Raw genomic sequence first — 11,649 nt, 5'->3', positions numbered from 1 at the left:
CAATATCACGTGGTACTGCATTGTAACCTAAACTTGTGGCACTGTTTTATAATTAATCTAAATAGGTTAATCTGGCCGTGACTGGAGACAATGAGACTACTACAACAATCAGGACAAGTCATTCTTATCAGTTTTCTGTAGTTTAATCAAGCTTTATCAACCAGTTCTGACAGGTGCGTAGGTAGTGTGTGTGTGTGTGTGACAGTCTCATTACATGCAGTGCAGACCTGGAAGTCTCAGTCCAACTATAAAAAGGATAAAAAAATAAATAAAACTGAAATGACTGAAAAAGCAATATGGAAGTTTATGGTAAAGGTTTAGTCAGAAATGTCTGCTCCACTTCTGTCCTTTTGTAGTTTTAATCAAAGTGCAGATTTCATGCTGTGTACCACATTTTTCCCAACTCCTGCTTGTATCACATCCACACAAGCTGCCCCAATATCATGCGATTTACAAAATCATATTGTCTTCAAATTCAAACTTGAGGCTGTGAACTGACTGAAAAAGCCAGTCTACCAGGTGTGATCGATGCAGAATAACGGGAACGAAAATGAGAAAATATAAAAACCATGTGTTGTGGTCCTTCCAGAGACTGACACTGTTGAATGCCCTGCAGTAACAGACTTGAGTCTGGACTTGAGTCCAATTTTATTTCAGAGAAACAAGCCTGTATGAGATTCAACTCCTGGCCTATGAGAGGTTTTTTGCTACAATGCAGACTAGGTTGACACCATTTTAGCAAATGCAACTAATCTTTACAAAACCGGATATCCACACAAAGTATGACTTTTCAAAACAAATGAGTCCTATGGTTTCCTCACAGAGAAACATCCAAATGAGTGAAAGATCCCGGTCACTTTATGAGCTCTATAATACACTAAAATAAGAAATATTACACAGGAAAACTGAGTGTGACACTAGGCTATTGAAAATGTACATATAACACTCAATTAGAGGAGAAATTGACGTCACTTGAAAACTTGTTACAAAGACCTAGGGCTGTACAGTATCTTCCTAAATATAAGTAAAACATGTGCACAGGGTATTAATGGTAACAGCCGAACTGTCAGGAAAACCCTACACTGAGGTAAACACTTGTCTTTACAAAATAAAATAGCGTGATCAACCTCATGGCTACAATTGTGCCACCTAAAACAGTTGAAATTCTAAAAATAAAGAGTTCAGAAAAGTCTTCAAATGTTCAGGTGCTTTAAAGTGGCAGAATTTGGTTGCAGTCAGAACTGCCGCTGCGTTCCTTTGTAGGGCTTGAATCCACCCACATTGCCACCACTGGGAATGGAGTTGTTGGTGATCTGTACAATTCGGTTGAGTCCAGAGGAAGAGTGACTGCAGAAAGAGAAACAAAGTCTAAGACGGCTGGGATCGTCAGGGGTCATACTATTCAGTTTTGTTTGTAAATTTGGTATACCTGGAAGGAGCCATCATGCTGCCCCGGGTGTCTCCCATCCTGCGATTATCAGGGAAACCTCTTTCCTGGGAGCTTGATCCACCATGCCACTCCTTTCTCAGTCCCTGCTCCCTGCTGTGACGCTCCACCACGACCTGGCGGCCAGAGCTGAATGGCTGCAGAGACAGAGGAGGTTTGGAGTCAGGAGCCAGTCTATCAATTGTGAAATGGATGTTTGAGCTTCAGCTAAAGACTGAAACTTTGTTGTTAAAAACTATGGGCGTAGTAAAATATGACAAATTTTACACGTGAAAAAACGTAACCTTGCAGATTATAGGTCAATAAAACTGGCACATTAAGAAAATTTTCATTTCTAATGATGAGTAGAGTGCTAAGGATTATTTAAATCACAAGTTATCTGTTAAGATTTTTTTTTATTAATAATGCTTTTTACAAATTCCTACAGCTCAACATGTCTTCAAACTGCTTGTTTTGTCTGACTAACAGTTCAAAATTATTAAATTCAAAATGAGAAAAACAGAAATGCAGCAAATCCTCACATCTGAGAAATTAGAATCACTGAATGTTTGTAATTTTTGTTTGATAAATGACAAATTAATCGCAGATAAAAAATTGATGTCAACTCCCTTTCTGTCGATTGACAAAATCAATTACTACATTTTACAATAACAACATATTTGCACGACTTGTCAATATCCTGTACCATTAGTACAAGCGGATCTAAGAAATGCACCTGAACTCGTATTCAGAGGGTAAGCTGACCTGATCACTCATCACCATGGGTCTTCCTCCATCTCGATCATTAAAGCTGCTCCTACCACGGCTGCTCGAGGAGCCTCCTCTAAGTGTGGGGCCTGGGACATCTCTGCCGGATCGCTCTGCACGCATGCGCATAGGTCCTCTGCTCAACCCAGCGTTACTGCAGGCAAGACATAAAAAAAAAAAAAGAAAGAAAAAGAAATTAGATTTCACTTATGGGGGGGGGGGGGGGGGCAACTTGCTTCTTGTTCAAAAATTGCATTATTATTTACCGTATATCTCCCTTGTTGGTGTTTATCCCGCCATCATTCTTCCATCCATGCCCTCCATCCCTAGGTGAACGGTTGTGGGACATGCCAGGCATTGTAGCTCTGGCTCCCATAGGGCGATCGTGCATGGGCACAGGCCGTCTCTCATCTCTGTCTCTGCGGTCTGTGTCCCGGAGTTCGGTGCGTGGAGGAGGAGGTGGCTCAGCTCTACGGACTGTTTCAAAGTTCTTGGGGTAGCGCTCAAAGCCAGAGCCCTCTCTGTGAGGAGCAGGGCGACTCTTCTTCACCTCTGGCTCACTGTCAAACCGGTTACGTCTAAACAAAGACCAAAACGGGATTAGTCACAAAAAGTCAAATTAGCAATAAGCATAAAACAGCTAACCTGTTAGACCAGGAACCTGTTCGACCAGGAAGTACTGTGGACCAGAGGAGGATGCATGCAGTAGAACACAAGCTTATGTCTGTTCTGACATATTTCAAAAGCTTTCTTTTGCAGTTGATAACCCTCTTGGTCCACACAGGTTACCTTTTTACCAGTGCAGCAACAAATTGAGAAAACTCTGGGTAATCTTGTAGTGAATGTTACACTTATTTAATAATTAATCAAATACTAAATAAACAAAACAAACTTTCTATAGACCTGTCTCACAGCTGACTTGTTATTGTAGGTGTTCCCAATAATATTAACGATGGCTCTGTTCTATTCAAGTGCCCCATTAAGTCAGGACACAGTGTGACAATGAGCCAGCATTAACACAACCAGGACCCTAAACCTGAAGTGGCTAAATGGAATTCAACCATCATTATTATTAATTTACACAAGTGCTTTCTCTACTGTGACATGTCAAAATGTCTGCTATGAAAAGAGCCTCTTGTGCCTGATAATGTTGCCAAAATGAATAACTTCAGTTCCTACAGTTCAAACACTTGTACCTGTCATACGTGTTGGGCTGCTCGGCAGCAGCCTCTGGAAAGCGACCCCTCTCTCTGGGAGTGAAGTTTGAAAAGCGGTTCTGCGGTCGGTTATAGTTCGAGCCTTGGTTCAAACGGACATCAGAGTCTGACTGCATCTTCTTGTTGCCACTCCAATAGGGATCGTCTCTCCGGCTGAAACATTAAATACAGACATACCTCATGAGTCATGAGTTTGGATAGAAACACTTACGTTTATCACTCATCAGGTATTTGAAAACATTCAAGATATTTTGTGGTGTCGTTTATTTATAGGTTCTATTTAAACAACATTATGTGTGCTTAAAGAGAAAACTCATTAGGCCCTTGCAACAATTTTGGTCATAGTCACAGTACGAAACTGCTGAGGTCCAAACATTCAAATAGTGTATATACCCGTGTTCCACTTCTCGGCCTCTTTTGAGGTTGTTTCTCTTTTCTTGCTCATAACGGAGCTGCTCCTGCTGCCTTCGCAGCTCCTCACGTTCACGTGCCATGCGCTCTGCCTCTTTACGGCGTTCCTGAGAGAGGCAATATTAGAAAGCAATAATTAATTACTGAGAGACGTGGATATTGTTACACAATTACAAGCAGTAACAAAATCACATGAGTGGCTTTAACAACTTTCTGAAAACAACTTGAATGCATTTTAAAACAAGTGGCAAAAATGACAAGCCAAGTAATGACTAACAACTAATTCTTGGACATAGCTATGAATCCCCTTTTTCCTGCGGCACACCTGAAATCCTGGACTGTAACTGTTATTACAGCATTATTATTGATGTGGAAATGTATTTACTTTTACAAGAAGGTGACTTGTTCAAACTCGCTGTACCTGCTCAATACGGATTCTCTCTCTCTCAAGCCTCTCCCTCTCCAAACGCTCCCTTTCCAGTTTTTGTCTTTCCATCTCCAGTCTCTGGCGCTCCCGGAGCAGGTTCTCCCGTTCCTCGCGCTCCCGCAACAGACGGACACGCTCACGCTCGCGACGTTCCCGTTCGGCTATTTCACGCCGTCTAAAAACAAAAACAAAAAACCATCCGTCGTCTTAGAACTTTAGGACAATAAATAAAACATACATGTACCTCTTAATTTTAAATGTAGTGAATGTGTGAAGCTCAGGACTACCTGCGTAACTCTACGGCTCTGCGAACACGCTCCACACGAGCCATGCGTTCACGCATCCTCTGCTCCTTCATCTTCTCAAAAGGCAGTATGTCTTTCTCTTCCCCCTTGTGAGTAAAAGGTCGCTGTTTGTCTTTCATCATCTCTAACTATAATAAGAAATCAAAATTAAAGTTAAAAAAAAGCTCATAGGTGAAGCATGCTAAAGGCAAATGCTACGCTACATGTTCATAGAGTATCAAGAGTTTTATACCTCTTCAGGAGGAATCAACCATTTTGGCCGCCTTTGAACATTCATGTTGACAAAGGGCTGAAAAAAAATCAAACAGATTCTCATTTAACATCCTCTGATGACAAATATAAAATATGCTTTAAAATTATAATTAAATACAAATAAAGGTCTTACTTTATCAAAATACCTTCCCCTTCTGAAAGGTCTCATTTTGTTAAAATTAGAATCTCCTTTGGCATGATGTACCATCACCATCTTGCCAGGGCTCTTTGTCCCTAGAGAAAAATAAAAGTATTTAATATAATAATAATAATGAGACAGAACAGACATGCTTACTGAATGACTTGATTGGATTCTCTGAATTAGAGATGAGAAGAGGAACTAAACCTACTCCCATGTTTTCTGTCATCTTTCTTTGAAGAATCTTGTCCCGAGTTCGATGAAACAGAATCAGATTTTCCACTTCTGGCCTCCTGTTTCTTGGATAAATCTTTGTCCTTTTCTGAAAGTTTATCCAATTTCTTGTCTTCTTTTTTGTAAGATGGCTGTGCTCTACATATAAGGAGAACAAAAGGTTAAAAGTGCTTTCAATCAACAAGGATTAACTTTTCAACCTTTTCTGTCACCCACTTGTTAGTCAACTTTATCCCTGTGGAACTGCGCTTGTCACTTGATTTGCTGGAACATGCTTTGTCCTCTGCTTCCTTCTTTGAGCCCTCTTTTTTGAACGGATCATTTTTGGCCTGAAAAACAGCAGCAGTGAAATATAAAATGACACAGGCCCACAATTTTTTCCATGAATAACAGGTTAGTAGACCAATTGACTTGACATCTGCTAACTTACCCTTTCAACATATATCTGCTGTCCATGGAGCTCTGTACAGTCGAGGTGGGAGACACACCGTGTCACCTCTGTACTAGAAGACATCGTCACCAAGCCGTAACACTTTGAACCAGGACTGCGAGCATTTGTAACCACTTTGGCGCTCAAAACCTGTTGGCAACAAATTTATTTTCAATATTTTTCTACAACACTAAGCGTAAATATACGGTGGCATTTCAGACACCCCACCCCCTCGTGCACGTTATTTACCTTCCCGTATTTGCCAAACAGGTTCTTTAGATCAGCTGCTTTGGTGTTTGAAGACAGACCGCTCACCCATATGTTACGAGAAGAGCTGCTGTTGTTGTTACTGCTGACGACCCCTGATGTTTTCCAAAACACATTGGGTATAAAAAATATGGCATCAAGTTGAATCAAAAGAGAAAAGTGCTTCCCTGGGTTTCATATTTCTAACAACATTTGAATATAATAATTCTTACCCTTTTCATCTTTTGCAGCTTTTCCATCTCTGTCTCTTGAAGAGCTACAAAGCAAATGTTGCAACAACAAACAAAGGAAATGAGTGAAGGTAAACAAAACCCTGGTGTACAGAGAGCCATACATCTAGTGGAATAAAACACCATATTTTGGACTTTTCAGGAAAAAAAATCCTGTAGGCAAGGCGTAGATCTGAACCAATGTCTCAAAGGCTTCATTGCTTTTCCAGTGGTGAGATGGGTCAGGTTGTCAGCCAATTTATTCCCTGGACCAATGAAATCTTCGGAGGTTTGTTCAACTTCACAGCGAATCATTTGACCAAAAAGAAAAAAAAAAAAACACTGCCACTGCCATCACGGGGACTAATGCATTTTTATAATGCCTTGTGTAGAAACTGGAAAAGGCTTTAAAATTGCTGGAAAGGCCAAAGTAACAAAATAAGAGGTGTTTTCTCAGCTCCTGGTTAATGTCACAATTTAACCAACTTGAAAAAAACAAATCAAAGTAGTAAATGGCAGGATTAGGTACATCAGTGAACATTTCCCTTATGGCACAAAAAATCTTGAGGCTACCCACAATGTTGCGTTCTTAGTGAGCTGGACTTGGTAGTAGTATCAAAGAACTGACATAGAAAGACAAACCTCTTTGCTTGACCTGATGCCCCAGTAGTGGAGGGGCCTTTCTTCCCAGAATCCTTTTCTTTATCTCCCGTTTCAGCTTTCTTCAAGGCCTCTCTGCCGTCTTTCTTCGTGGGCTCACCCCTGGATCCGTCATCTTTCTTACCATCTTTGTGGCCCTCCGTCTCTTCCACCTTCATGTCATCATCTGGGCCCGTCTCAGCAGAGGCCTCTGGCTCATCAGTGCCCTTCTCGGCCTCTGGATCTGGAAGTTTCACATGTTTACCTGTTTCCAGGAGATCGTCACCATCAACATCTAGGGTGAGGGCATCTTCATTTGGGATTGAGACGGATAGATGATCGTCCTCAGCTTCTTTAGAGGAATTCATGGCTTCAGCATCCATCTCAGCCAGTTCGGTCTCCACCTCTGGCCCAGCCTCCCCATCCATCTCTGGGTCAGCGTCCTCATCCAGCTCTGGCTCTGCATCGACCTCAGCATCCACGTCTGGCTCAGCCTCCTCATCCACGTCTGCCTCAGCCTCCGCATCCACGTCTGGCTCTGAATCAGCCACAGCCGCCACAGCTTCTGGCTCTGGTTCAGCCTCAGCCAGGACCTCAGCCTCAGGCTGAGCGAGGCTGTCCTCACAGGGTGCTGGCTTAGAATTTTCACGAGTACCATCATCTGTATCAGTTACATCTGAGGGATTTAATAAGGATAAACATGGCAAAACACAACTTTTAACATTGACATGTCGCATGTTACTTGACCTAAAAAGTAGAATAGAAAGCACATTTAGTGTTAATGGTCATCGAGGGCGTAGACACCACAGGAAGACACAAAACACACAATCTTCACTGAAAATGGAGGATGATTCAGTGCTCTTCATTTCTTGACACATGTAAAGTACTTGAGTCACAATTCATACTCAATGTGCAGTTCCAGATGCTTCCTACAATGTGTGGGAGTTCTCCAGATGGGAATCGTGTGACAAAGTTCAAATGAGGAGGAACAACTCATCAGTTCATCCTTTTGTTTTTTCCGTAATACAAAATGCATCCCCAGCTGGTCAGTCCATGGAAAGACATCTGTGTTTAAGGCAATCTTCAGTATCTTCCATCATTTCTTCAATCATCAATGTCTTATCAGCACATTTCAGAACACTCATCAAATCCAACATGCTGTAATGTGTCCAGTCAACAGTAGACAACCGTGTACAAAAAACGTGTCCTGTTGGTCAACAACAGTCTTTCCCTGCCAGTCCCAGGCCATGCGGTATGTCATATCTTCACTGCACACAGGGGGCAGGGGGCAGTCAGCTGGCAGGAATATGTGCAATTCTGATGGTCTGCGATGAATGTATGAAGTCTCTTGATCTTTCAGTTGCCTCCTGACACAAGGCCTCTGTATCTTTACAAAGTGTTTCGAGGAGTCTAGTGGTCTTTTAGCTACCCGAATCCCACCTTCATTCACAGGCCAAGTATTCAGACCGACCCAGTGCACTTGTAGCTGGTCTGTCCACCAATGCTGTCAATCAAATTGTCATCAGGAAAGTGCAATGATCCTCGAGTTCTACAAGTTGTTGCTTCTTCCAATTCATTGGACATAAAATGTCAGCTTGTTTGTGAACCTTCACTCTTCGTTTCCCCGGGGAATGTAGGAAGTTGAAGACCAGAGGCAACGGAAATCCACTGAAGCAAACAGAACTTTACTTTTAAATGTTTTGAGTTACCCAAGGAAAGTGGGTATCTGAGTCAAGGCAACCCACATCCAATGATTCATGTGTGTACCAATTACATAAAACTTGAGTTGGTCTTCAGAAATGTCTTCATTAAGCATGTCCTTGGTGCTCCTTTTAGTGCATTGTGACCTAGATTGTGCAGTAGCTAGCAGAAGCATGAAATACCACTAGATGTAGGTTATGCATTCTACCAGGAGTTTCTTGTCATCATACGTGTTAGCTGTAAAAAAGAAACAACCTAATGTTAGCATTGGGCATTAGTGTGCCAGCATACATACCTTTTTCTGATTCGTACCCTTCCATTTCCTAGAAAAGAAAACAATGAGATGAGCTGACAAATATTTCAAATCAATAGGCACAGCAACAAAAGGTAGTTATATCTATGTGTACAGAAATAATTCACTGCAGTATTTCAGTGGTTTTCCTATATAAAGTAGGCTTCTATTTTATGAATCCATGAAGCTTTAATCAAATCTCACATCAAGGGCAAAAGATACTAAACTTTCAGATCTTCCAAATATTGCCTATAATACATAGGCAATGTTTTTTTCCCAAATCATTTTACAGAATCTCATGGAATAAGTTTTAGCCAATATAAATCAAGTTTGTGGCTTTGCATTCAGTTATAGCGTGTTAGATGGGACTGAGAAAAGGTCTGAATTACATGTGTGAGAACTTTGTACAATTTTTGTACAATTTCCCCCCCGAGGATCAATAAAGTATTTCTAATTCTGATTTGTAAACAATACTTCTAAGCCTGGTCAGCCTACGTCTTACAAGTATCTTAACAGCTTCCTGCCAACTCTATTTCACACTTTTCAGGCTTTGACTTCCTGCTCGCCACTCGAATGGACAGATGTTTGTGTGACCTCCCTTGGCAACCCAAACTTTTAAATATCAGGTTTGCCTTTACATAAACCATGGAAACAACTCTCATTAGGGTGGTCAGGCTCACACTTCATTAGAAACATTGGTTCAAAACAATCCACTGCTAACTGTTCATGCACAAGAACTCTCTACAAAGATGACATAAGATGCAATTTTAACGATCACGGTGAGAAATTATTATATTAATATCATGACATTTTAGCAGGAGAAGGCAAAGACAAAAAGCAACAGAGTTGTGGCAAACATTAACAACAGAAATGTATGCCACAGTCACCTTGGAAAACACATCTTCTTCCCCTGTGGTGTCTGCATCTGAGTCCACTCTTTTCCCTGAAAGGGAAAGTAAATAACAATTTAAAAATCAACATGAAAATAAGAGAACATATGGACTTCCTTAGCCGCCCTATCTCATCGATTCAATCAAAAGCATGATTACCTTTAACTTTTCCACCTTTCCGAGTTGATGCATCTGTTGAAAGTGGAATCTGAATGTTTTCTGAGTCACCACCTTCATCCTCAATGGCCTTAAAAAAGACAAGTAATTTAATTAATTAAAAAACAGTTTAAAAACCCCCAACACACATCATCCTTGTTGTTCATGTTGTCACCAATTGTCTAGTCAACTCCAAACTCATCTGACTGGCAAGACAGAATAAACTGTGTTCAGATTATTCAATGTACTTTCAAACAGGGATCTTCTCGCAGACTTCATTAAATGTCACTGAACCTTTTATCAAACCAGCAAACCGCACTAAATTGTTGTAACTTAGTGAACAATTTCATTTTTAACTCCAAAATGTATTCAATCTTAATTGCCAACCAGACTTATAGTTTCATCAACTGACAACAATTAATAGATAAACAGGGAACATATACATCCAAACCATGGATGTAACATGTCAGTTCCTCGTGATCAATCCAACAAATTAAAGTCCGAACATAGTTCTGCTGAACTTATATTATATGAACTGAAGATATAATCCACACTTAAATGAGGATGTGCGTGGTCCTCCACGCAGCAAACAATAAAGGTAACGTTACACTTCATTCCAACAAATGATCACGTGCGATCTGTTACTATCCAACACTGACACTAAGTGGTGAACTAATATGAGGTTGTTAAGCATTAAACGCTTAAAAAAAATCATATTCACATATCGTTTCAAGGCAGATAGCCTGCACAGGCCTTTCATGATTGTTACAGTTACATCTGAAATAATGTGTGTAATGTTAACGTTACAGCATCAATTTCTCCCAGTGCCGTTAATCATTCAAGTTAGTATAGCTAACGTTTCACTTTATACGACAAGTGTATTTGTAGCAATTTACGTGAGTTACATAGCCAAAAGCTAAACTGACTGAAGTCATCTCAACTGTTAACCCGACTAATGTAAGATAACCTAGCAGGAAACCTGTCACACCATAAAGCTAGCTAACGTTAGCCTTAGCAACTCTGCATCGCGTTCCCAGCTCAGTCACCCGTTCTTGCACAAATTAGCTTCGTTTTTTTGGTTACCTGTCTCAGTCTTGAAAGAAGAACGCTCTTTATGCCAGAAGTGTCCAAATTTCTTCGTTTGAGCTCGGATTTGAGATCAACAACTCTTAATTCTGATATTTTCTTACACTCCGTGGAAATGGCACCCGTCGCCATTTTACCTCAAGATTACTGAATCGTGCGCGCGCGCAGACTGTTTTCCCACCTTCTTCTTCGTTGTTTTTATTTGTCGTCATTAAATGTCGCAACGTCACCTACTGTGGTGGGGGAGCCAGTGAATTAATAAATGAAAACAAATCTGAGTCCCATAGCATATTTCAGGAACCAAATCTCTAACCGTTTCCAGTTTAAATGTCATTCATATAACGTCCATTTCCTAATTCAGTGGAGATTAAATCTGGGTAAACTGTATTCATCATAAGCGGTGGTCCCCATCAATGCAACACTGCAGCTTGTATGCATCACAGTTTCATAAGCAGGCAGTTAAAGCTGTTCCACTGCAAAGTTTCTAGTTTAATCTGATTTAATTTGAGTGCTTTGCAGAAGTAGCAAAGACACTTTCTTTATAGTTACACAGGCTTTGTGATTTATGGTGTGGAATATATAGCAAAGTACTGAAAATGTACTGTTCAAAGTGGCCTGCAGTTTCCTCCTTTCTTCAGCCCATATGTTAGTGCTCACATGTACCCAGCTGTTTACACAAACTATATACCGTTGCTTCTCTTGTTGATCTCATAAAACATTAAGGCTCACCTAATTTGGACCCAATCCTAAACTTGCCACACCAGCCTCAAACACTTACAGAGTATCTTCTTGTTACAATT

The 11,649-nt window shown here is 40.7% G+C and overlaps 1 protein-coding gene across 2 annotated transcripts; it reads right to left on the bottom strand.

The window, feature by feature from the left end:
* Nucleotides 1-297: 297 nt before the first annotated feature.
* sltm (SAFB-like, transcription modulator) lies at nt 298-10,981 on the bottom strand. 2 transcript variants are annotated; one of them, XM_070925682.1, is made up of 21 exons: nt 10,847-10,981; nt 9,767-9,854; nt 9,605-9,660; nt 8,721-8,748; nt 7,318-7,400; nt 6,728-7,236; nt 6,089-6,132; nt 5,859-5,971; nt 5,610-5,759; nt 5,396-5,508; nt 5,157-5,317; nt 4,940-5,040; nt 4,787-4,843; nt 4,537-4,682; nt 4,244-4,424; nt 3,805-3,929; nt 3,391-3,564; nt 2,461-2,772; nt 2,192-2,330; nt 1,430-1,584; nt 298-1,347 (listed from the first exon to the last, which is right to left on the bottom strand). In XM_070925682.1, the coding sequence occupies exons 1-21, from the start codon at nt 10,979-10,981 to the stop codon at nt 1,236-1,238; spliced, it is 2,982 nt and encodes a 993-aa protein (XP_070781783.1). In that variant the 3' UTR covers nt 298-1,235. The 2 variants fall into 2 exon arrangements, with proteins under 2 accessions (XP_070781783.1, XP_070781698.1); XM_070925597.1 differs by having other exon boundaries at nt 2,192-2,348; nt 6,728-7,400.
* Nucleotides 10,982-11,649: the final 668 nt, after the last annotated feature.

This window comes from Enoplosus armatus, chromosome 1 (genome assembly GCF_043641665.1).
Source record: "Enoplosus armatus isolate fEnoArm2 chromosome 1, fEnoArm2.hap1, whole genome shotgun sequence".
Lineage (NCBI taxonomy): Eukaryota > Metazoa > Chordata > Actinopteri > Centrarchiformes > Enoplosidae > Enoplosus > Enoplosus armatus.
This window is presented reverse-complemented; position numbering and strand designations above follow the sequence as displayed.